This window comes from Dama dama, chromosome 4 (genome assembly GCF_033118175.1).
Source record: "Dama dama isolate Ldn47 chromosome 4, ASM3311817v1, whole genome shotgun sequence".
Classification (NCBI taxonomy): Eukaryota; Metazoa; Chordata; class Mammalia; order Artiodactyla; family Cervidae; genus Dama; species Dama dama.
The window spans coordinates 8,136,035-8,163,200 of NC_083684.1; the positions used below are offsets into that span (position 1 = coordinate 8,136,035).

The 27,166-nt window shown below is 42.8% G+C and overlaps 1 protein-coding gene and 1 long non-coding RNA gene across 2 annotated transcripts; one reads left to right on the forward strand and one right to left on the reverse strand.

Annotated features, from left to right (window-relative positions):
- The first annotated feature begins 22 nt into the window (after positions 1–22).
- On the forward strand, positions 23–26,977 carry LOC133052843 (uncharacterized). The gene is made up of 3 exons (XR_009692078.1): positions 23–108; positions 21,885–22,030; positions 26,528–26,977. It is a non-coding gene; the product is annotated as an uncharacterized LOC133052843 (long non-coding RNA).
- LOC133052832 (ATP-dependent RNA helicase DDX19B) lies at positions 9,542–27,166 on the reverse strand. The gene is made up of 12 exons (XM_061137669.1): positions 26,964–27,166; positions 18,956–19,004; positions 18,040–18,093; positions 16,687–16,822; positions 16,314–16,406; positions 14,114–14,216; positions 13,436–13,550; positions 11,982–12,159; positions 11,388–11,625; positions 10,685–10,847; positions 10,052–10,243; positions 9,542–9,836 (listed from the first exon to the last, which is right to left on the reverse strand). The coding sequence occupies exons 1-12, from the start codon at positions 27,018–27,020 to the stop codon at positions 9,775–9,777; spliced, it is 1,440 nt and encodes a 479-aa protein (XP_060993652.1). The 5' UTR covers positions 27,021–27,166; the 3' UTR covers positions 9,542–9,774.

Consider the following 27,166-nt stretch of genomic DNA (forward strand, 5'->3'; position numbering starts at 1 on the left):
ATTACGTCACCATTCCGCGCCGCGCTGGGGCTTCGCCCCGCCCCTCCTGCGTCAGCTCGCCTTTTCTGCTGATTGCCTCAGGAGCGGCCTCGTCGTGCCTTAAAATCCGTAAGTTCTGTGGAGTGAAACTCCACGCCCTCACTTTTCTGCCTCACGTCACATTGCAGACACCTCAGTGTATTTTTAAGTCTGTCACATCCTGTAGTGTTTGCGTCTCTGAGCTGTAAGGCCTTGCACAAAGGAAAGTCCTAGAAGAAAACTGTGGTCCCGGTTTCTGCTGTTACGAACGAGGTAACAGGTAAGACAGCAAAAACCGGAGCGACACCGAAAGCCCTTCAGCCCCCGTAATTCCACCACAAAGCAAACGGGGGTCCTTCTAGTTTCTGTCCATAAACACAGGTGTTTTATATAGTCCTAAACAAAGTACATGTACAGTTTTAAATTTGACTTTTTATACGGCTAAGAATTTTTAAACGTCACAACTACCAACTTGATGTTATTATAGTCTGTCAATCTCATATCAGGTAAATTACCTAAGTCCCCTTTCTCCTCCTCCTCAGGGATGTAAGTTGTTTTGCATGTTTTATTATTAGTTGATAACACTTCAAGGAGCATTTCTATACCATCAAAATTATCTTGTTTGCTTCTAATTTACTTTTTGTCTTTCCCCATTAAAATATTAACTCTTCAGACAAGAGCAAAGATCTTATCTTTCTTAATCTCAGCTGATTAATAAACCTAGAAAAGTGTATGACACATGGTAGATTCTCATTAAATACTTTTTAATGTATGACTGAATAGACTAACAAAGCTTTTAATTCAAAATATATTACTCTAGAGCACATTTCTAATCATTGCAACATTTATATCAAAATGTGTGAATGATATGACCGGTTTATAAGGGAATAAATACTAAGCACAAGAAAAAGAGCTCAAAGTCTTTAGTTATTAAGGAAATGCAAATCAAAGTCACAGTGAGATACAACTGCACACTGGCTACAATGACTAAAATTAAAGATTGACCCACCATGTGTTGGTAAAGTTGTGGAGTGTTAAAGAAAAAAATATTCAGTGACGCTTGTTAATGATGATAAGGCAAACTTTATTCAGGACCATTGGCATAAGCATAAGGATGACTGTAATGGAATTTTCAGCAGAGGAGAAATATTGGGCTCAATTCCAAATACAGCATGGGCAAGTGGAAATTTATTGTCAAGGAGCAGGGGGGTGGATGGAAAATTACTGAAAGGAAACATCAGGGGTAAGGAGAATTCTTGTTAAGCCAATTTAATAGGATTTTTGCTGAAGACAGGAAAGGGTGATCAGACATCACCTGGAAGATGGTGGAGAATGAAGAACCTGACCAGAGATTAAGGGTGATGAGATATCAAGGGTGGGTGGTTCTCACTAAAACTGAATCTTACAAAGACATGCACAGATGGGCCTAGGAGAAGGTTCCGGAGCCTGACTAAATGCTGGTCAAGCAAGGAAGCTGTCAGGAGCACCTGGAGCTCTCACAAGCCCCTCAAGAGAATATAAAATGGTGCAGTGGTTTCACATAACTGTCCTGCAGTGTCTCAAGAAGTTAAATCTGTGCTTTCTCTGTGATCCAGCAGTTCTACTCCTAGCTACTATCCAAGAGAAATGAAACATAAAGACTTGCACACAGATGTTCATTGGAGATTTACTCATAATAATCCCAGGTTGAAAACAACTCAAATGTTCATCACAGGATGATGGATAAATAAATTTCAGTATATTTATTAAATAGAATACATTTCAGCAATAAGAAGGAACAGACTACTGATACACATGATGAAAGAGAAGAATCTTACAGACATTATGTTGAAAGAAAGATGCCAGACACAAGATGCATAAATGTATAATCCATTTATATGAGATTCAGTGTAAGCAGCTCTTTGCAGGAAGCCAGCCGCAGCAGGAAGCCTCTTCTCTTGTCACTTTAGTACAGCTATACTTTAACATTTAAACCAGGCACCCCCAGGCTCTACTCATCTCCAGGCCAAGCACACCTTTGAAATCTTCTAATCAAACGGTACCTTGCCTAACTTGTTGGTTCTTTCTATAGATCAGAGAAGTAGAAGTGAGGAATAAGTAAGTAACTGATGACCAGATCTCTTCCCTAGCTTCCCCTTCAGTAATCTCCCAAACTGTGTGATCAGTGTGTGAACAGCATTACAGCTAGAAGAAGAAAAGTTGAGGAGGCTTCCCTGGTGGGCCCGTGCTTAAAACCACTCTTCCAATGTGGGAGAGCAATTTCCATGGTCAGGGAACTAGATCCCGCATACCACAACTAAGACCCAGCACAACCAGATGAATAAATTTTTAAAAAGAAAAGAAATGCAAAAGAATCCTTGCCTGATAAAAGTAGCTGGAACCACAAGATTCTTGTATTTTTAGAAAGAGAAGCTGAGGAGCCTGCACACTGTGGGGAATGGCAACAGCTCAACCCCCCGTCTCAGTGATTGACTGATACCGCTTCCCTGTAAAAGTTTCATTGCCACGCAGTCTTTGGAGATGGTTTTTTGGGGAAACTGAATCCACTATCTCCCCAGATTGCTGGCATTCTGATTAAAGGCACCTTTTCTATCTACCATTTGTGAGTACTGATTTTGTTAGCAGCTGCACCCCCATTAGATAACAATGAAAAAATTTTTTTTAATTATGTTTTGATCTTAATTGTTGGTTAAACAGGAGAAATATCAATAACCTCAGATATGCAGATGACACCACCCTTAAGGCAGAAAGTGAAGAGGAACTAAAAAGACTCTTGAAAGTGAAAGAGGAGAGTGAAAAAGTTGGCTTAAAGCTCACCATTCAGAAAACTAAGATCATGGCATCTGGCCCCATCACTTTATGGCAAATAGATGGGGAGACAGTGGAAGCGGTGCCTGACTTTATTTTTTTGGGCTCCAAAATCACTGCAGATGGTGATTGCAGCCATGAAATTAAAAGACGCCTACTCCTTGGAAGGAAAGTTATGACCAACCTAGATAGCATGTTAAAAAGCAGAGACATTACTTTGCCAACAAAGGTCCGTCTAGTCAAGGCTATGGTTTTTCCAGTGGTCATGTACGGATGTGAGAGTTGGACCGTGAAGAAAGCTGAGTGCTGAAAAATTGATGCTTTTGAACTGTGGTGTTGGAGAAGACTCTTGAGAGTCCCTTGGACTGCAAGGAGATCCAACTAGTCCATCCTAAAGGAGATCAGTCCTGGGTGTTCATTGGAAGGACTGATGCTGAAGCTGAAACTCCAATACTTTGGCCACCTCATGTGAAGAGTTGACTCATTGGAAAACACCCTGATGCTGGGAGGGATCGGGGGCAGGAGGAGAAGGGGACAACAGAGGATTAGATGGCTGGATGGCATCACCAACTCGATGGGCATGAGTTTGAGTAAACTCCGGGAGTTGGTAATGGACAGGGAGGCCTGGCATGCTGCGATTCATGGGATCGCAAAGAGTCGGACACAACTGAGCGACTGAACTGAAACATGTATACAATTGTCAAAACTCAGAACAATCATACACCTAATATTTGTGCATTACAACCTGTGTATATGCCAATTAATAAAACAGTATAATGAGAAAATAAAATATAAAAAAATACTGCTGCTGCTAAGTCGCTTCAGTCATGTTCAGCTCTGTGCGACCCCATAGATGGTAGCCCACCAGGCTCTCCCGTCCCTGGGATTCTCCAGGCAAGAACACTGGAGTGGGTTGCCATTTCCTTCTCCAGTGCATGAAAGTGAAAAGTGAAAGTGAAGTCGCTCAGTCATGTCTGACTCCTAGCAACCCCATGGACTGCAGCCTACCAGGCTCCTCTGCCCGTGGGATTTTCCAGGCAGGAATACTAGAGTGGGGTGCCATTGCCTTCTGCAATAAAAAATACAGGTAGTAGTAAATTTACTTTAAAAATGGGAGGGCTTAGAATGTTTTCTCGGTTCTTAACCACTCATCAAAACAAGTGGTTAAGGGCATGCACACATTATGTACATATTGTCTTCCCAAGTAGCTGGTCTAACACCCAGCATCCTCACCATTAGTGGAGTTACTGCTTTGAGGCTACATTGTTTATTAGGAGAAGGCACCATGGTCTGACTGTGTGTCAGGCACTATAGGATGGCGGCTCTGCTCTTGGAGTTACTGTCCCTTCTCCTTGTGATGCCTGTACTGGGGAAGGGGAAGTGGAATCCTGTAAGATTTGGAAAATAATTTAGGAATAGTGGCAGGAGCCAGACCAAGTTTGTATTTTTCCTACAAAGGTCTGATGACTAATTTATAAATATCAAACAGGTTTTTAAAAATTGTATGAAAAAGTGATAAGGGATAATTTTTTTAAAGAAAATATGTAAAATATATTCCACTATTAACACACTTTAACAGCAGCAACATGCCTGCTGACAGCTAGAAGTTCAGTGATGGCTGATTTTACCCACCTCCCAGCCTTACTCAGCTTCATCTCAAGGGAACACAGATGCTAAACAAGTAGTCCCAAACATGTGCGTATTTGTTTATGCAGCAGGTGCAGCCTAGTGGCTAAGGATGCAGGTCCTGGAGCCAGACTGCCCAGGGGTGAGCCTGTCCTGCTACTTCTGACCTGTGTGTTATAGGGCATGTGACTTAACCTCTGTGCCTATGTCCTGATCTGTAGAATAGGAATCCTAATACATCTGTTGTCAGGAGTAAATAATCTATGTAGAATTTTTTTTTTTTTTGGGAAAGTCTTTACTGAATTTGTTACCATATTGCTCCTGCTTTATGTTTTTTTTTTGTGGCATGTTGGGTCTTAGCTCCCCTGCCCGGGATCAAATGTGCACTTCCTGCCCCGGAGCGGGGGGTGTTAACCACTGGACCGCCAAAGACGTCTCTGTGTAGACTTTTTTTTAAAATTATTTGACAGGTTTCAGTTGCAGCACACAGGATCTTCAGTCTTCATTGAAATCTTTTAGTTGCAGTATGCAGGATCTTTGGTTGCTGCGAACTCTTTAATTGTGGCATTTGGGATCTAGTTCCCTGACCAGGGACCAAACCTGGGCCCCTTGCATTGGCAGAGTGGAGTCTTAGCCACTGGACCACCAGGGAAGGCCTCTGTGAAGACCTTTATTTTTTTAATGAGTTACTTTATTTGTAACTGCTCTGGGTCTTCGTTGCTTTGTGCGGGCTTTCTCTAGTGGTGCCCCAGCGAGGCTACTCTAGTTGCAATGCGTGGACTTCTTATTGCAGTGGCTTCTCTTGTGAAGCACATGCCCTAGGGCATGCGGTCTTCAGTACTTGTGGTGCATCTGCTTAGTTGCTCTGTACCATGTGGGATCTTCCCAGAGCAGGGATCAAACCTGTGTTCCCTGCATTGCCAGGCAGATTCTTAACCACTGGACCACGAGGCAAGTCCTTATGTATAATGTTGCCTGACAGTAATGTCAGTCGGGAAGTACAGACACCAGTACAGGGCACCCTAGAGATCAGTACAGGGCACTGAGGGACACTGAAGAAGCGGTTTTTCTATTGAAAGAGGAAGGACTTGCAGGAGTGAGACCGAAGGAGGGAAGAACTGGGAGAAGAGTTCGAAGCAGAGGGGTAACCACAGCAGTTGGTGCACCTGGTCACTTGGCAGAGGGGAGAGGTTCTCCGCCCAGGCTCCTCTCCCTACACGGGTGCCCAGCTCTCCTGTGCTCTGTCGAGGGCGAGGGGCTTTCAGCACTTTTGAACAGGAGGTTGGCTGCAGGTGACGCCCTGGGGTGGCATGAAGAATTATCCTCTGATCTTCCGCTCTGTTCCCTGAGTGCCTGCAGCCCGAGTTACTCACTCTTTCCACATGCCCATCTTAGCTAGAATCCTGGAGGTGAAACATTCTTAGCTTCATCCATAAGTGCTGACAGTTCCTTTGAATTTTTTTTTCTTGCTTCAAAGTGGGCTGGCTAGGCGAGGAAATAATGGCCTCAAAATGAGAAATTGGAGAGGGAAATGCACAAGATCACTAACTTCACCAAGGCATATCCCAGCACAAAAGGAAATTTCGGTGAGGATGGAATTGGCGTCGAGTACAAGGGGGAAAGTAAAGGAAGTGAGGAATGCCTAGTACATAAAGTATTAGGGATATATATACACACACACACAAAACATGTTACCCAGTTTGCACTTATGGAAAATGGAAAGTAAGGGTTGGAGGACTTAAGGAGGAGAGTAGGATAATCAGACTCAAACGTTACAAACATTACCCTGGCTGCTATGTGACAAATGAACTGGAGGAAAATCCAAGTAGAAGCAGAACACTGTTACGGACCAGTGTAGACCAGATGTCAATGGTGATCTAGACCAGGGTCTAAGCTAAGCTAAGACTATTTTGCATTTCTCCAATTGAAGAATTCCAACAATACAGGAGGCCTATGGATGAGGATATAACAGTTGTAAAGACTCAGAAAATATGTACTAGTACTTCCAGGAGAGTTCCATTTAAATAGTACGCACCCCCCCACCCTTCTTCCTCTGGAAGAAGCTGGCTGTAGGGCTGCATAAAAGATCTGCCACCCAAGCACCTCTGCCTATGAGATATGGATAAAGCAGAGACTGTGAGTGTCTCATCTGAGCAGCTGACATCCCAGACAGCCATCACTCTCAGGCTTCATATAATATTCTTTTTCTCCACCTACTCCTGTTCTCCACTTTACAATTAGGGCTAAGGAAAAGCCCCTTGCTCTGCTGAATACTAGTGGCAGAACAGCTCTTCTGGGTATTGGAGCCTTCTAGCATCAGCCCTTCAGGTTCCCTCTCCACTGTGTCATTTTTAGAAAATGCTGCAACCTGAGTCAGTCAACAGAATAAGGAACATTTATTCTCAAGCGGAAAAGCAAAGTCAGATAAAGTGCGGGGGGTTCCTGAGAACCTTTTATCTATGTTCAGGATCAAGGGAAACCTGAAGAGAGTCCCTGAAATCTACAATAGCTTGAGGGTTTTGGTGAAGAAGACGGGCCAGTCCTTCCTGGCGAAGGTGACAGGCATAACTTCATGAGTCATTCGTTTGTGACTCAACTCTGATGTCATCTGTTCTTTCCAAACCTTCGCGTTTCTCCCCAAAATTATTGCTGCCTAGTGTGCCTAAATTTTAAGAGCCACAAATTTGTTTTTGGAATAACAACAGTAAGTAGGTGTTGCTGGCATCGGCCTTCTTTCCAATTAGCCAGCAGCCTCTGGTTTACCAGCAAGAAAAACAGGAAGGTAAGGAGCCCTCTGGTAACTGAGTAGGGCTCGTGGCCTGTGGAGACATCCCAGCTGCTCATGTTGGAGCAGTGTCAACTCTGAAATGGGATAGTACTATCAGGTGATGACTAGTCTATGGAATAATACATAAATCTTCACCAGCACCAGCAACGAAAACATGCTGCTGTTTTTTGTACTCAGAAATGATGTCTTAGTAACATGGACACGTCATAATTAGTTCCATTAGGCATCAATAAAGAATACATTAAAAAAATACATTAAAATCTATTGTTTATGGATAATGAACATATCCAGAATTTTCTTTCTTTTTTTTTTTCATATCCAGAATTTTCCACTGGGCCAGAATCTTTTTCAAGCAAGTTTCTCTGTTCTAGGGCACAGTTTATCATTTAATACATAAGAACTTACTAAAAACAGCAAAAGACACTCTGGGGGCTGAAGCTCATTAAGGGATTCAATACATTTTTACATCATTGGTGTCTCAAAATGGCACAAGGTCACAGAGGCAGCTGTGGCCCATCACCCCCCTGAACCCAGGCACTAGCGGGAATGAGTATGGATGGCAGTGACACTGGGGGGACCATCTAGAGCCATCCATAAGGTGAGTCTTACCTTTTAAAAAGACACATACTCTTTTGAGAGTTTTTCTTCAAGAAAACACATTTAAACAAAATACAGCATAAACTCCATGGAACCCATCCAGTGAGTTCTTAGGAGTCCAAGCCCCCAGATAAGGAACTGTTGACCTAGATTTCTCTCAGATACCCATGTATTCCTGTTGTTGGAGAGTCTGAAGCATATTCCTTCCCATTTCCTGTTCAGATTTGGGGCTACTCAGGTCATCTGTGTTGTGAGAAGGTGGGGTATACTCAGCCTGCAGCCTCAGGAGGAGTCTGTGCTCCTTTAATTATTGCCTTTAAGTTATTTCAGGGTTGGTCTGCAGGACCTTTTGTAAAATTTCTTCTCTTCTTAACAAGACTCCCACGGTGGCTCAAAGTTGGCTGGAAGTACACAGACTCAACACCGTCAAGTGCCTATAGGGGAACATGGCAAGACTGGTGGTCTGTGGTTCTCTTTGCAGCATCTGTAAGGTCAGATTAAAGAAAATACCTGGAGGCTGGCATTGGCCCTTTCCCTTCCCAGGAGACAAATCTGGCCCTAAAACACAGAAATGCCTATAAGAAAGGCCTGGGATTCAAATAGTTCTCATCATGGAAAATCTCTTACAGGCCTGATTCTAGACAAAGTGGCCCTTCTGTCAAAGAGCTGGAGAGGACTCCTCTGGGCTGGGGTTTCATATGCTCTTGCACCTCGGTTTCATGTCATCTTTGCTCCGTCACTCTGGGCACCAACAGCTTTGGTTGGGTATGAGGAGGTGTCCATTCCTATTCTCTACTCTGACTTATGCACGCGATGCCGAGTGAGGATGGAGCAGAGGCCTTGGAGAGAGAAATGGCTGAGTCCACCGTGTCTCTTAGTTGCCCCTGTTTGTGTCCCAAGCACCATGGACGCAGACACTCGGAATTCCTTTATAATCAAGATGGCGAATTTCTGAAACCATTCCCCAGCTCCGATTTAAACAAACAAACTTGCTTTCTGCAAAGCAAGCATTTGTGACTATTGCTGGTCACTTTTGGAGCTGCCTTAAGCCTGGCCATTAGCAACTTGAAACACAGTGTTCACTGTTTCTCCAAAACAGATTACCTTTTATTTGCTTGGAGCTGCTAAGAGGTCATGGTGATATTAGGAGTGTAAAAAAGATGCTGAAATATCAGGCTGTGTGGCAAGCAAGGACTACCACTAATTCTCCATGATGGCTCCTCCAAAGGACTGTTCAAGCACAGGCAAGGGATCCGCCAATTATCAGGTGTGCATTCTACACAGATCGTACCTGCTGAGAACAGGCCATGGTCTGCAACAGACTTGTATACACCAAAGATGCCAGGTTCGCATTTTGGGTCATGCTTAGCAAATCCCTTCCTGCTGTAGCCATCAGACAGAAGGGGATTAAAACACTCAAAAGGAGCTGTCCCAACCCAAGTTCAAAGCAGCAGCTTACAGGTCTCCTCTGCTTTCTCACACCACACCCCAAGCATGACGACTGGCTCACAACCTAACCTACTTGGTCTCTCGCTGTTCGCTCTTCACCTCAACTCCGTCAGGCTTCTGTAAGGGCTGGAGGCTGTCCTGAACACCAAGCAGACAACAGGTTGGGCTGCCACTGAGACTCCTCAGCAAACAGCCAGCCACAACATCTGGACTGTGGTTATGATGGGGAAAACACTGGCCAAAAAACAGACAGAATTTCCAAAAGGTAAATTTCTGTGTATTCACGCCTAATCTTCAAAAGTTGTGTAAACAATTTTCTTTTTCTACCTTCCCCCATCATTTGCACAATTTTTGTCAAGTCCAAACGTAATTTCAGATGAGGTAGGCAGTTTGTCTACTCGTGCTGTCATCCTCGCGGGAACAGTCAGGGTGCGCCGTGGAAGCACTCGTGTCCGCGGCGGGGGCGGCACAGAGACTGCAGGGGCTTCTCAGTTGGCTATTTTCTCAATCTCGTCCAAGTCGTCCGTGTCCAGTCTTTCTATTTTCTTATCTGAGGGAAGAGAAAGGCGGCTTCAGAGAGAGCCCCGCACAGATCGCGGGGGACGCAGGCAGGGGAGGGGCTCCCTGGGACGGGCCCGCCCCCCGCCGCAGGCCTCCCTGCGCCCCCGAGGTGGCGGCCCGGCCGAGCGCTCCGGGTGCACGGAGACCATCCTGTCCTGGGGAAGGCGAGGGCCGGGACAGGGCCAGGGCCCTCCCGGGACTCACTGAAATGCTCCTGGATTCTATTCAGGATGTTCATGCTGTGCTTGCTGTCCACCATGTTCACGGCCAGGCCCCGCTTGCCAAAGCGGCCGGTGCGCCCGATCCGGTGCAGGTAGGTCTCGTTGTCTGGGTTCCCATCCTTGTCCACGGGGAGGTCAAAGTTGATGACGACAGACACCTGTTCCACGTCGATCCCTGCGTGCGGGAGAGTTGGACACGAGTGAGCACGGGAGACAGAAATCGCCGCCGCCCGGTCAGGCCCACCCTCACCCAGCTCAGGCGGAAGGCAGGGTCTGGGACAGGCCAGCTCTGGGGCTGGGACACGGGCAGGTGGCAGAACCCAGAGGGAGAGGACGGGCCGTCCCGGTGCTGGCCAAATTCCGGCATCAGCCAGAGAGCCCCTGCTGGATCCGAGGATCTGGAGACGCAGCTGACACCGCACTGGGGCCAAGAAGAGCAGGCGCCGTCCTCGGCCAGCAGCCAGCACTCCCGGCTTCTGTGGACGGTCTCCTCGGCTGAGAGCCCCCCACAGGCTCGCCCACAAAACAGCATCTCCCCCAAACCACCGCAGCCTCCCACACACGAAGACCCCCTGCCGCCCCGAGCCTGGCGGGCCAGGACCCGGCCTCCGCTCACCGCGGGCGCACACGTTGGTGGTGACCAGAACCTTCTCTTTGCCCTCCCGGAAGCGCTCAATCACCGCAGCCCTCTGCTCCACCACCATCTCCCCACTCAGCAGGGCCACCTGGTGGCCTTCTTTCGAGAGCTCTGCGGCCAGCCAGCTAGCTGTTTTGCGGGTCTGGAGTGAAAAGAAGTGTTTTAAATGAAGACACCTGTAAAAAGAAAATGAAGACACCTGCAGAAAAGTGGCTTTTTTTTTTTTGCTGTTGACACACATGAACGCTCTACTGAGTTCAGTCAGCAAGATGGGCTTAAAGTTTCTGAATATTTTTTAGCCACATGATTTTGGGGGGATAAATTACATCAATGATCTCAGTGTTATTGTGGTTTGAGCCAAAGGTCTGCATTCTGAAATAATCTACATTCTTAATACTTCAAAATTATTTACTTGGAAGTTATTTGGAATTTTTCCCCCCAAGTAATCTCTAAGAAGTAGGGATCGGAGAAGGTTTAGCTCTTCAGTCTTCCCCTTACAACTCATTACAACCTGAGAGACTATGTCCTGGGACCGATTTCTCTCCTTTCCAGCCACAGGCAGTTAACACGGTCCCCAGCACTAAGAGCAGCTGGCTGAGTGGGAGCAGCGGGGCCACGTCCTCCGGCCGCCCCCCCCCCCCCCCGCCACGGGACACCGCCGCCTCCTGCTGCTGCTGCTCACATGGCAGAAGATCATGGCTTGAGCAATGGTGATGGCCCCGTAGATGTTACACAAGGCCTGGAACTTCTCGTCTCTGCTGTTGCACAGGACGTAATACTGCTTGATGGTGTCCAGCGTCTCCTCCTCACGCTTCAGTTTGATGATGTTCGGGTCGGGGACCACTTTCTGGGCAAATTTCCAGACAGAGTCTTCAAAGGTGGCAGAGAAAAGCAGCATCTGGCAGTTCCTGGGCAGCATCCTGCAAGGGGAGGCCCAGGTGTCCGGCATGACCCTGACCCGGGCTTTCCTTGGAAGGACCAGGACGCAGCCTCCCCAGGCCTGATGACCTGCATCCCCAGGAAGGGGCAGCGGGGAGCAGCTTTGGGGAGGAAGGGGGAGCAGACGTGGGGCAGGGACGGGTGATCAAGAGTCTCTGAGTCTCCCTCCTCAACCCAGGCGGAGGGCGTGCTCATTGCTGACACAGAAATGGCCCATCAAACAAATGCCCCTGAAAGCTGCGAAGAGCCTGGCAGGGGCAAGAAGGGGAGTGTGAGATAACAGGAGCAGGAACTGCAGGTCGGGAGCCGAGAAGTCCCTCCTGGCTCGAGGGCCTACCTCTGGATGCGGATGCTCTGATCTTGGTGGCCCTGAGTGGCTATCATCACGTCAGCCTCGTCGAGAACAAACACCTTGATCTTCTTGGGGTCGATGAACTTGAGCTTGGAGCACCAGTCCAGAACGGTCCCCGGGGTGCCAATGACAATGTGCTCACTGATTTTCTGACCTCTTTCCACTGTGGAGACAAGATGTGTTCTGTTTCATGGGTATTTCCATGGCAAAGCCAGCTTCACTGTCCAAGCAATTTTAAAGTTATGATGTATTTTAAAGCAATTGTTTTGATGTTTGCATTAATATTTTAAGGCAAGGTCAGGATAGCACTATAGTATTTAATGGACATACACACAAAAAACAGACAGTAATGCTGAAGATTTGGTAAAGGCATGAACCATGAGATGAAAACCTCTTCAGTAGTATTCTTTTACATTCTCCATAATCATCAACCTCTTTCAAGGATTTCATACCTATATTTCTTGTCTGTTAGCATTATTCTGCCTAGCCTGGGTTTGCTTTTCCCCACAAGTAGACTTTTTCAAAGTTAGTTGGTTGTGAAACAAGCAAAAGTAGAAAGAGTGGATAAAGAAAAAAAAAAAAAAATATCTCCCAGAGTTAATTGCCATGAACATTCTAGAACATTTTTACTCTAATAATGACATTTTAAAAATTAGGCTATTAAACAAATCCGGAATTTGTAACATTTTATAAGCAACTGGTCTGCTCAAAATGTCAAATGTAAAATAGTTTGGGTGGGTGTGGGTGGGGATGTGAAGGGACTATTCTAGCCTGCAAGAAACTAAAGAGATACAACAATCAAGTGTAATGCATATATACTGCTTCAGTCTTGGTTCAACAAAAAAACCATAAAAAAACACTTCTGGAGCAATTAGGAAGGAAATTAAAATGGAAAAGATGCTAGTTATCAGAGAATCTGTAATTTTGTTGGTTGTAATATGTTATTGTGGGTATGCTGAAGAATGCTCTTACTATGAAATGCATAATGAATTACTTTGAAATAAAAAGTCACAATGTCTACAGTTTTCCTTCATTTTAATAATATTTGGCTGCATTGGGTCTTGGTTGTGGCACACAGGATCTTTTTGGTTGTGGCATGTGGGACCTTTTTTTCTTTAAGTTGTGGCATGCAGACTTAGTTGTGGTTTGTGGGATCTTGACCAGGGTTGAACCTAGGCGTCCTGTTTTGGGAGCTCAGAGTCTTAGCCACTGGATCACCAGGGAAGTCCCCTACAATTTACCTTCAAATGATTCACCACCACCGCCCCCCCAAGATATAAATAATACACATAAAGCAAATATGGCAAAATGTTAACTTTTCGAATCTAGGTGGAAGGCACATGTCTTTATTGTAAATTTCAACTGCTGCATATGTTTTGGGATTTTTCAAAATAAAAAGTTATTACCTTAATTAACTAGGATCAGATATTCATACTCACACTTATTGCCACGAACAGCATAAGCTAGCTTCAGTTCAGGGTAAAATTTGCCCATCTGCTCAATCACTTTTCCCGTTTGAAGGGCAAGCTCATATGTTGGGGAGAGGCACAGACACTGGTAGGGAAAGAGTGCAGAGAGAATTCAAGACACTCACTGTTATGCAATGGGGAATTACTATTAGGACTTAATGATCCCTCCAGCAGAGGCCGAAGGGAAGAATATACAGAGTGCACACCATTTGACTGTTTAAGCTGCAAAGTCAGAAGTACAATTCTCAGGGGTCAGAACTCTGGCTGGGTAGACACTTGAGAACAGCCATTTGGCCACTGGAGTACCAAAAACCACATGTGAGCAGGGATCTGAAATTCCAGCTGGAGATTAGCTTCCTTTTCTCTTATTCAGAAGGTGCTCAGAACTTCCTAATGGATTATAAGAGATTAAGGAGCTTTTTCCTACAGCTAAAGGAGCCTAGCCTGTAAGCACTGTCCCAGGACTGGCATGTCATTGAAAGGGAAAAAGGATTTTTGATGTTATTGGAAGATCAACCATGTTATTTGTGCTCAACTTAAGGGGTTCTAGTTGATGTAAAAAGTAATACATAGCTCATCTTTTAATTCACCAAATGGCATTTCCCTTCTAGTTACGAGTTAGAAAACCCAGCTTCACCAAGCCCTTACCTGGGGGTGTCTGCTGGCTGGTTCTACCTGGCTGAGCATGGCCAACACAAAGGCAGCTGTTTTGCCAGTACCAGACTGGGACTGGGCAATTAAGTTCTGTGGGCTGCACAAGAAAACAAACTGTTCAGGAGTGTAAATCGCATGTATTCTTTCGGTGCATAAAAACGAAGAATAAAGCTTAATTAAATAATGAGTATCTCAGCTTGCTTGACAGGAGGCGGCTTTGGCTTCTGCAGTAGAGTTACATGTGCTAGCTTCACAGATAGAAGATTTTATGGTGGGATTTGAAGCACTTCTTATCTTTCATCTACTCTTGACATAGCAGTGAGTGATTCTTCTTTTCTGCTCAAAAACCTCCCAGGCACTCCAGATTTCATTCAGAGTAGAAGTTAACATTCTTACAGTGCCCTACAAGGTCCCACCTGATGAGGCTCCCCGCTAGCTCTCCGTTCTCACCTGCTACCAGCTCCCTTACTCCACTCCACCACTGCAGCTGCCCCAGAGCTGCTCAGAACACACCAGCCATGCTCTCGTCCTTGGGCTTCTGCAGCAGCCAGACACTGCCTGGGACAGCTGTCCGTGGGTGACAGCACACCAACTCGCCTCTCCTTCAAGTGTCTGCTCAGATACTACCTATTTAATGAGAGTCCACCCTACTACGTGATTTAAAGTTGCAACTTACTTTGAAGCGCCTTAAAAAACAAGAGGTACTGGTGGACCGATACATGATGAAACATAGGAAACTGTCAGTGAAAGAATCTAGGAGGTGCATATATAGGTGTTCACTATAAAACCCTTTCAACTTTGTTGTATGTCTGAAAACTTCCATAATAAAACATTGGGGGTAAAACTGCAATCTTGGTCTTCCCAATCCCCCTCCTATCATGCTCTATTTATTATTCTCCTTAGCACTTACTGCCTTTTTAAAAAAGAGCTTTATTGAGATGTAATTCATGTACCATGCAGTTCATCCATTTAAAGTATATAAGTCAATCTTTTTGGTATATGACTTTAATAATTTTTTTTAAATTGTGGTAAAATATATAACATAAAATTTGCCATTTTAAAGTATACAATTCAGTGGCATTAACTGTATTTACAATCTATCACCTTTAAACATACTATATATTTATTTTTAATAAAAATAAATCTATACTCCAAACTAGAATGTAAGTTCCTTGTGGGAAAGAATTTTCGTCTGCTTTGTTCAGTAATGTATCTAAGTGCCTAGTACAGTATGTGTCACAAACCAAGTCCTCAATAAATAAGTTAATGAAGGACAAGTATTAGAAAATTCTCAGAGCTCTTCTAACATTGACAGTCTAACAGTGAGCATCTATGAAAGCATCAAGATCCATAAATACAAGTGGCAATTAGAAACAATATAATAAATATTCCATTTATTCATGTTTAAGTATGCTCAAAATGTCATTTAAAAAAATATATCACTATTGTGACACAGGACATAAAAAACTTTGAGAAGATACAGACCTACAATACCTGTTTTCAGACAAATAGGGAAAGGGGTTTTCAGGATTTAAGATTTTATGCAATTTTATATAATCATATGTAATGTAGGGATCAATTTTTATAAAAAGTTCCTTATGTTCTAGAACCCTGTTACTCAAAGTGTGGTCTGACTCCAGCACCACCAGCAACACTGGGAAGCGTCTTAGAAATGGTGAGCCTCAGTCCCCGCCTCAGACTCACTGAAACCAGAATCTGCATTTTAATAAAGTCCCACGAGTTTCACATGCCTCTGAAAGTGTGAGCAGCACTGCCCCAGAAAACAATGTTAGCGACAGTACTGTTCTGATCGCCTCAATCCCTGTTTAGTTTTTGTCATCTACATTTGACACATATATTTTACTTACTCATATAATGAAATCATGGTGTATATAAATGGTATAAATGTATATATATTTACCAACGTAGAAATATTATCATATAATTATCATATCAAAAAAAGCATTAAACCATTTTATATGTTTCCTTTAAGTGAAAAGTATACAAATCCAAGTTTACATAGAAAAACATCTAGAAGTCTCTACTCCAAATATTAACAGTGTGGAGGGGAGGGAAATAACAAATTTCTTCTTTTTTCTTATTTTTCATTGTTTTCTAACTTTTCTAAAATGGACATGTGTGTATGTATATATTTTTAATAATGAAAGTTAAAGAGGTGCATCAGGACACATACGGCTCAGCAAGCATTAAAGGCAATGCGTTCTCTTGTATCTTGGATGGACGATTGAAGCCCATGGCATAGACTCCTTGGAGAAGCTGTGGTTTCCTAGAAAAACAGTTCAGAATGAAAATCACAGTCTCTGGTTGAAGAAAGAAGCCAAGGATCTAACTAACAATACTAAAACTGTGAATAGGGCACGATACATGTGTGTAGCTAAAGCTTTTACAAATTACCAAGAAATTTTACTTACTAACCCAAAGCAGCTAAATTTTTAAATTAAACTTGTATTAGCTAAAAATGTTCTGTAGTGATGAAAAAATACGTGTTAACAGGCCTAGAATTTCTAGTTAAACACAAAGGGGAGAGTCAGAAAGTAACTACTCACAGCCGAAGCTCCTCAAAGGACTTGACTGAGTAGAGCGGGGAGCTGGGATCCCGCTGCAGGACTTCCACTTGGTTGGTGTTATCAACAAGGTTGCTTCTGATCAGCTTGTTGAGTAAGGACTGGGCGGCTCTGTCCTCTGTAGGAAAAAAGCATGAAGATTTTTAGGTGTCCGTGAAATCCAGCATGATCTCTGAATTCAGCTGCCATCAGTATTTTAAGCAATAACACATATTTGTACTGGGACTCCTAATTCAAGGTAGAGTTTAGTTCTGATTTATAAATACAATTAAAATAGTTTATTAAAAGCAAAGTTTATGATACTCAAATCATCTGTTGGGGCCTCATATTCTTCTCCAGAACTCTATTCCTAACAACTATCCTTTCTTGAAGTTACTGATTTCTCCTCTCAAAACCCGAATATTTACTCTCCAATATGTACCCAATATAAATTTTAAAATGATGACTTTAAAAACCCCATCACAATAATGGGGGAAAAAACCAAATTGACAAAGTCTGTATCTTGATATCGGATAAGCTGTTTGCATCTTGTTATTTATGTTAAACTGTCAAAATATCAAATATAATTTTATTAGAAAATGGAGATGCAAGTTAAAATTTCTTTTATAAAGACCTGCACAAGGTAATCATTCAAGGAATATTTCCTGCTGCTGCTGAAGTTTATCATCTGTTCAAAGTAAAATTTCTCTAAAATGTAAAGAATTAGAATCCCTTTAGAAAGAAAGTGAAGTCACTCAGTTGTGTCCGACTCTTTGCGACCTCATGGACCGTAGCCTACCAGGTTCCTCCGTCCATGGGATTCTCCAGGCAAGAATACTGCAGTGGGTTGCCATTTCCTTCTTCAGATCTTCCCAACCCCGGCAATGAATTCTGCGCTTCCACTATAATGCGGCAGACGCTTTACCGTCTGAGTCACTAGGGAAGTCCATTGGCATCGGTATAAACCTCCTAGAATCCCTAGAATCCCTTTACCAATGACTATATTAAATTTTTACTAGCACTGTGCTGGTGGGTGGTTTAGATGCTAAGTCGTGTCTGACTCTGTGACCCCATGGACTGTAGCACTCCAGGCTCCTCTGTCCATGGGATTCTTCAGGCAAGAATACTGGAGTGGGTTGCCATTTCCTTCTCCTGGGGATCTTCCCGACCCAAGAATAGAACCTGGGTCCCCTGCATTACAGACAGATTCTTTACCGACTGAATTAGGAGAGAATACTAGCACTGACTTCCATTAAACTACAGCCAAGTCACAGTGCAAAAATGAAACCTCCTAACATTCCATTCTCTTAGACTGTAGAACTTCACGTATAATAATATAACTCTAGGCTAGGTTACCTTTCTCTTCTTCATCAGCCTTCTCTGCATTAGCATTGGTCTTGACAACAGCACCTTTATCAGACACAAAGCGGCCATCATTCAAAATCACATCCCATACCCAACAGCTGAGACAGTTCAAATTCTATGAGACACTAGAAATGTAAAGGCCTGGGGAGCAAAAAAATAAATGAGGAAACCAAGCCACAGATGAAAACATTTTATTGTTACTATATAAACAAAGGTATGAAAACTGATGCTTACTTTTCAGTTCTTTCCTATTCCAAGTCTTCTCACTGTACCTCAGAAACTATTAATCCCTCACAGCATCAATATTTCTCAAATGTTATAGAAAGATGATTACATGACCTTTATGCTCAACAGAGATATACCTATGCAAATCATATTTCATCAATATATAAACACCACAGTGCCATTAAGAGTCTATGTGTATAAATGGTTGATTAATAGAAACGTATATTCAGTGTTGTAGTTGTATAAAGATATACAGAAAAAGATCTGAGTAAGGTAAATGTTACACTTTCTCCCTTACAACTTTAAATACATGAACAAAAATTCAATGGACATCTTAGATTTTGTAGATATGACTTCAGAATAATCACAACAGGTTAGCCCTCAGGTTGCTCATACTTTGTCTATTTCATCTCAAATTCAGGAATATTTTAAAAAATAATCACTGGCAGTATATTTTCATGGTTAGTGATACATTTAATAATTTATAAGCCAGTTAGGTATCCTCATATTTATATGAAGCATAACAAAACAATCCAGTTTGTAGATTCCCAAATTAAATAACTGCCAGTATTTGCCTGCCTCCTGTCTGGTACATATATAATTTTTTTCCCCCAGCTGTTATATTAAAACAAATACTAAAGGAAATCATTTTTTGTTTTCAAAATAGCATTTAGTTACTCACCATTGGCATCTGGTTTGATTTTCTCTTCCTTAAGATGCAAGTTGCTCAACTAAATGGAGAATATGGGGGGAGAAGTGTCAGGAAAATAACTTAAAAGATTTTGCATCAATAGTGCCTCCCCCAGTGAAGCTGGGAAGAAATGAACCACTCTCATGACCTCTTATTCATTAGGGCATATTCATTAGGCTGTTCTGCTGGGCTCCTTTTGTTTACTAAACGTTAGAGAGAATAAACAAGATATCCTACAAGTACAGCAGTACTGAAGCCGAAGCTCCTGTATTTTGGTCACCTGATGCAAAGAGCCACTGGAAGAGACCCTGATGCTGGCAAAGATCATGGGTGAGAGGAAAAGCAGGTGACAGAGGATGAGATGGTTGGATAGCATCACCGATACAGCGGACATGAACTTGAGTAAACTCTGGGAGGTAGTGAAGGGCAGGGAAGCTTGGTGTGCTACAGTCCGTGGGGTTTCAGAGCTGGACATGAGTTAGCAACAGCAGTAGAAAAAACTGGTTACACAACAGCTCAAAATCCACACTTCCTAACTGCAATCCCTAGAAACAATTATAACTTGAGTGTGCTTAATGCTCTGATTACACACCTTCTCACAATCTCTCAATAGAGTACCATGTGAGTTGTCATTCTCGTGTTTCAAACAAGAAAATTTAAAAAGATACTGGAACATGCAGTCACTCTTCAAACAGAGAACGCTGAGGTGGGAGGTCTGTGAGGAAAAGCATCGGTGAGCGCGGATCGGTTATGCCACAGGCTGTGTTCAGGCCCCGGGCCGCAGCACGCCAGGCACAGCCTCTCATTCAGGGTGCCCTGTGCTGGACGTCTGGTGTTTAAGTTGGTGACAGCCTAGAGCACCGTGGCGCGCTGTGCAATCAGACACAGAAGAGGATGAAGCAGAAGAGGAAGGAGGGGACAGAGGAAAGACATCGGAAACAAAGATTGAGCAGGGCTTTGAGCAAACACCGTTAGGGATACCCTCGAAGGACTTATCTCCCCTATTATAATAAAAATTTGTCATGCGATGGGGAGGGAGGTGGGGGGGGTCAGGATGGGGACACATGTAAATCCACGGCTCATTCATATCAATGTATGGCAAAACCCACTACAATATTGTAAAGTAATTAGCCTCCAACAAATAAAAATAAATGAAAAAAAAATTTAAAGTGACCTGATTAAAGAAAAAAAATTTGTCAATTATACTTCAATAAAGCCAAAAGAAAAAAAAAGACTAGAACAAAACATAAAGTCAGGGGATATTTCTATTTTTAGTTTACCTTTGGATCAAGGACAGAGCAGGTGCTCTAGTCAAAATATTAAGTAGGGCTTAAGACATGGAGAGAAGGGAAAAAGAATGAAAATCACCATTATCAAATGGCTGCTTCTTAAAGCACCACCTGCACAGGTTTTCTATGTCTTGAGGTTTATTTCTAAGTGGAGAGAGGAATGAAAACACTTTTAATGAGTGGTTAGCTGGGAATCGAGGAACTTCACTTCTATTGATGGAAACTGTAAAGGAGTTTCTGGTGTCTGTCTGTCTACTTTGGTGTTGGGATGGAGGGAAGAGGAAGAAGGGGGAAAGACACTGGAGAGGCTGGCAAGAAGGGAAACTGGCAAATAAGGAAAGCACTATAAAGCAGTGACAACCCTTCATTATTTCTGAAGGACACAGAGCACACTAATAGATAATGAGGAGGCCAGCACAGTATGTGATATTTAAAGTCAAAGTCACTCCGTCGTGTCTGACTTTTTGTGACCCCGTGGACTGTCCATGGGGTTCTCCAGGCCAGAACACTGGAGCGGATAGCCGGTCCCTTCTCCAGGGGATCTTCCCAACTCAGAGATCAAACCCAGGTCTCCTGCTTGGCAGGCAAATTCTTTACCACTGAGCCACCCTGAAGCCCCACATGATATGTGAAAGTGGAAGTCAAGTCATTCAGTCGTGTCCGACTCTCTGCGACCCCATGGACTGTAGCCTACCAGGATCCTCAGTCCATGGGATTTTCCAGGCAAGAATACTGGAGTGGGTTGCCATTTCCTTCTCCAGGGGATCTTCCCGACCCAGGGATCGAACCTGGGTCCCCTGCATTGTAGGCAGAGGCTTTACCATCTGAGGCTTAACATATTCTAGTCATCACTGAAGTACTCTTCCACATTCTGCCAATGAACCTAGTTTAAGTCTAATATTCAAGGCTGTTAAAAAACAAAAAAGACAAATAGACGGACTTACTGGCAATATTTACAAGAGCAGGGTTAATAGTACTCACTCCTAGGATGATAACTGCTACCTAAAATAAGTGACAGGGTTGATGTATAAGTTAGAAATATCCTTTACTGTAATATTCAATGATAAAAGGACAACCTATTATTTTGTTGGTATATTGTTAAAATTGAAGCTAACAGAGTAAATAAAATAGTTAAATAAAATGCTATCAACTTTATACATTGCAACAATGTAAATGAAACCAAAAGATGCTCTGATTACAGTGTATCAGAATTCTGGAGACGTTCCAGCAGATTCTGAAAACATACCCTGGCCCTCACGTGGCTGTAGCAATCTCAAAGCCTATACAGCAAAAGCATCCGGACAATGAAGTCTGCATCATCCACTGCAGTGTCAGTGAACTGAAGGCTGAAACTTATGATTAAGTCCAGTTACTTCAGATTTCTTCCATTGCTCTGCTTACTTGGACCAAAAGCAGGAACCAGTTTCTCTTGCAACTTCATTCAAAACCACTTTGCAATAAAAAAAAATTAACCAAAAGCCAAAACACCCACCTTATAATATCTACATTTTTAATGCCTTCAGTTAATATTTTAGTTTTTAAGATATGTAAAAATAATCAGAAACTATAAGTTATACACTGCATTTTATTCAAAAGCTACTTGAGAAAAGATTCTGTTTGCTTTTTTTTAGCCATGCCTTGCAGCATGAGGGATCCTACTTCCCCAACCAGGAATTGAACCTGTGCCCCACTCATTTGGAGTGCAGAGTCCCAACCACTGGACCACCAGGGAAGTCCCAAGAGAGGATTCTTGACACAGAAGAAGGAAGATTTAATGGTAAGGGAGTTATACTGAATAAGGAATGCTCTGCGCACAATAGTGAAGTAGGAGACTTCAGAGGCTTACTCCTGAGTCTCCTGCTCCCTTTGCCCTCCTCTGAATTGAAATTTCCCCAAGAAACAAGGAGAACAAAGAGGGACAAGGAAGTAAACACAAACAAGATCTAATATTTTCTTAAATGAGCAAAAAATGGAGCTAGATGAATATTTAAAATACAAGGGCTTCCCTTGTGGCTCAGTGCTAAGGAATCTGCCTGCCAATGCAGGAGACGTTGGTTTGATCCGTGGGTCAGGAAGATCTCCTGGAGGAGGAAATGGCAACCCACTCCAATATTCTTGCCTGAAAAAATCCCATGGACAAAGGAGCCTGGCGGGGTACAGTGCTGGGGTTGCAAACAGTTGAACATGATTTAGTGCCTAAACAGCAACAACCTTGCACTGTACATGTCACAGTCACCTACATCATGCAATTCCTGTGGAGGTTCTCAGTGGGAGTTCCACGAAACAGAAGGAAACAGCTGTCTTTACTCATTTGTTCAGTTTTAAAATATTGGGATCTATTATAATTCACCTGTGCATGATGAAGTAAACTTAGAAAACTTATCCAGGTTCAGCTAATCTCTACAACATGAACTAGTAATTTAAAAGATTTCTGCAAAGAAACTGAATTACAGAAAACTACAATCATAATAATAGCTACTATTTACACAGCACTTATTTCAGGCATGTCTATAAATTAATGAGGTGGGTACTCTGTTTATCCCCATTTAACAGATGTGGGAGCTGAAGCACAGAAAGTTCAGTAACTTGCCAAAAGTCATGTAACTAATAAGTGAGGGACCCAGAATACAAATCCAAGTCTGTCTGGTTACAAAGTCTGAGGTCTTAACTTCTACACAATAGAGCCTCTCATAGATGATACTAATTTAAAAAATAAAAATAATAATAAAGATGATACAATGATGCAGTCACTTTGGAAAACAGTATAGCAGTTCTTCAAAACTTAAACACAGAGTTACTATATAATCCAGCAATACCACTTTTCTGATACCCAAGTGAATTGAAAATGTATGTTCATACAAAAACTTGTACATGATGATTGTACCAACATTATTCATAATAGCTAAAAAGCAGAAAGAATTCAAATGCCCATCAGTGGACACTGATGAATAGATAAATAAAATGTGGCATATCTATATATCATCATTTGGCAACAAAAATTAAGTATTGATATATGCAACAACATGGATGAACCGTGAAAATGTGCTCAGTGAAAGAAGTCAGCCACAGAAGAGCACATATGATAGGATTCCATTTATATTCCGTGTCCTGAATAGGCAAATCTAAAGAGACAGAAAACAGATTAGTGGCTACAAAGGGCTGGGCTGAGGAGAAACAGGGGGTTTGGGATGATGAAAATGTTCTCAAATTGACTGTGGTAATGTTGATCCAATCTTCCTACTACATAAAAAATCAACTCAAAATGGATCATAGGCATAAATGTGACATTTAAAGCCATAAATCTTCTAAAAGAAAATACAGGTGAAAAACTTTGTGGACTTGGGTTAGGTATATTTCTTAGAACACAAAAAGAACTAATCATCAAAAAACTGACAAATTAGAATTAGCCAAAATTCAAAGTGTCTGTTCTTCAAAAAGTACTATTAAGAAAATTAAAATGTTAAGTTTCAATCAGGGAGAATATTTATGCAAATAACATATTTGATAAAGGACTTGTATCCAGAATACATGAAGAATTCTCCCAACTCAATAATAAGAAAACAATAAATTTTTTTTAATCATCAATCAGTTTTTTTTTTAATTGGCAAAAGATTTGAAAAGCCACTTCAAGAAGTTATACAGGTGGCAAAGCACATAAAAAGACACACAACATCATTAGTCATTCAGTTCAGTTCAGTCACTCAGCTGTGTCTGACTCTTTACGACCCCATGGACTGCAGCACGCCAGGCTTCCCTGTCCATCATCAACTCCCAGAGTTTACTCAAACCCATGTCCATTGAGTCGGTGATGCCATCCAACCATCTCATCCTCTGTCGTCCCCTTCTCCTGCCTTCAATCTTTCCCAGCATCAGGGTCTTTTCAAATGAGTCAGCTCTTCACATCAGGTGGCCAAAGTATTGGAGTTTCAGCTTCAACATGAATATTCAGGACTGATTTCCTTTAGGATTGACTGGTTGGATCTCCTTGAAGTCATTAGGGAAATGTAAATTAAAGCCTCATGAGATATCTCTATACACCTATTAGAATGGAGGAAAAAACTGGCCAGGCTGTGCTGCTGAGAATGTGAAGCAACTGGAGCTCTCACACGTTGCTGGTGGTAATACAAAATGCTGCAGCCCTTTGGAAAACAGTTTGTTATATAACTTACAAAGTTAAACATACACTTAACATATAACCCAACAAATCACACTATTAGATATCTACCAAAGAGAAATGCAGACATAAGTCCATACCGAAATCTGCATATCCTAATGTGTATAACAGCTTTATTCATAAATACCCCCAAACTAGAAAATACCCAAATGTTCATCATCAGGTTAAACAAGCTGTGGTACACCCATACATGGAATACTACCCAGCAATAAAAATAGAACAAACTACTGAAAGCCAGATTTTTCAAAAGGTTTGCATACTGTATAATACCATTTATACTACATTTTGGAAAAGGTATAAGTAAAATGACAGAAAACAGATCAGCAGTTGCCAGAGAAGGGTAGAGACAAGAAAGTGAATGCAAAAAAAGTTGGGGGAACTTTTTGGAGTGGTGGAAACGCTCTGTATGTTGATGGTGGTAGTGACAGGACTGTGCCTCTGTCAAAATTCACAGAATTGTAGTACAAGGTGAATTTTACTTTACATTATATCACAATCAACTTGACTTTAAAAATTTTAAAAATTAATGAGATTCAACATTCAGCTAATAAGAGTTTGAAATGAGGGAGTGAAAATAAAAACAAAGAAGAAATCAACAATGAAAAATTTCAAGAAAATTTCCCATAACACAAGGGCAACAGTTTTCAGACTGAAGTTCCCACCCCATGCCTAATAAAATGAATGAAAATAAACCCATATCAAGACACATTATCATGAATTTTCTGATGACTGGAGACAAACAGAAGATTCTTCAAGCTTAAAAAGGGAAAAAGAGGTCCCATCAGTAATCAGGATGGTCTCAGACATCTCAACTACAAATACAGAAATCTAGAAGGCAGTAAAACAATGTCTTTAAAATTTGGCAAGTGGGGCTTCTCTAGTGGCTCAGTGGTAAAGAATCTGTCTGCCAGTTCAGGAGACATAGGTTCAATCCCTGATCTAGGATGATCCCACATGTCATGGAGCAACTGAGCCCGGGGACCACAGCTACTGAGTTTGTGCTCTAGAACCCGAGCCCGGGGGCTGCGACTCCTGAGCCTGCAAAGTGCAGTTACTGAAGCCCACACACCCTAGAGCCCGTGCTCTGCAGTAAGAGAAACCGTGGGGATGAGAAGCCCACACATCACAACTAGAGAAAAGCCCAAGCAGCAACAAAGACCCAGCAGAGCCATAAATAAATTAAAAAAAACTTTTTTTTAATTGGCAGGAAAATAATTTCCAACCTACAATTAATGCTACACCCAGCAATACTATTATTCAAACAATAGGGCAAAACAAGCTAATTTCAGAAATGCAGTATCTTAAAAAATGGACTTCCCATACACCTTCAGAAAGCTGATAGATATATGACTCCACCAAATCAAGAAAGATGTAGAGGGGGATGAAGAAATGAAAGGATCCAGTACAAGAGAAGAGGGGCAAGTCCCCTGAATGAGGGCAAAGAGAAATTTGCCCTGTTCCCCTCCAGCCCCTAAAACAAATTGGGGCAATTAGTACAGTTCAAAACAGGCTACAAGACCTTGGAGAAATGGAACTGACAGAATACTTGGTGTGTGGGGACATCCTGAGATAAACATAGACGATTAGCAAAGAGCCTGGGGTTGAACTGGTGATAAGCACAAAACAAAAACATAAATTCCAAGGAAAAAGTCGTATAGGAAAAATATTTGAGTTATTAATATATAAACACAGAAAACTAATCTAACTAAAATCACAGTGGAAATATGAGGAATAGGAAGGTGTGCTTCTGTGGAGGGAAAAAGAGGATGAAAGTGTCAAAATCAAGAAACACCTAAAACGGAAAACTGAATAAGTAGCAAAGCAAGCATGTAATTCAGGGAACAAGGCGGTCAATATCGTAGATCAATGTCAAGAGAAACAGCAGTTTTCTTTGGGGAGGAAAAAAATGACTCCTTAGGTGCATATGAAACTTTTATCACTTATAGAAAAAAATAATACTAAGTCTTTGTTCTCCAGAAATTCACAGAAGTAGGTACCAACAGAGCGGGTTCAAAGCACTATCATAATGCGAGTGTTTAGGCGGGAAAAATTAATTCTACACAGTACCGTTTAACATATATCTTGCTTATTGTATGTCAGGCCCACAACAAAGTTAAGCAGATCACGAGAGGATTTACAGACTGCCGGGCCCACAGAGTGGATCATTCATCATCAGTGAGCAAGCTGAGGAAGCACACAAACATGAGTAAGCCATGGTTCCTGGACACAAGCAGCTCAGATGGGGAAGTGGAAAATGACACTTAAATAGGTGATTATTACAGTTCGGGGCGGTAAGTGCAATCCTGACTCCAGGAAGACAGGCGGGCGGCTGGCTCTTTTCCGATGGGAGCGCTCACCTGTGCTTACGTAACCCGGGGAGGCTGGCGGGTGGGGGAAAAAAGCCAGCTCAGGGTCCAGGCTCCATCCCCACACGTACCCCATCCCGGCTCGGACCAACCCAGGGAGTGACTTTTTCCAGGATCTCATCCCGGCCAAAATTAGCCCCCTGACCCTTTCACGACTGAAACCAACTCACCGACTCGGCTGCCGCTTCCTGCTCGTCCACCGCCAGGGCCCACGAGTCAGTGGCCATGGTCACGGGCACAGGCTGGGACGCAGGTGCTGGCGAACGAGGCGGCTCGTGCGGCGCGATCAGCAATCCGGGGCGGCTGCGGCCCCGGGGAGGGGAAAGTCATTCGCTCCGGAGCTGGGGACCGGAAGCGGCGCGCCCCAGTGACG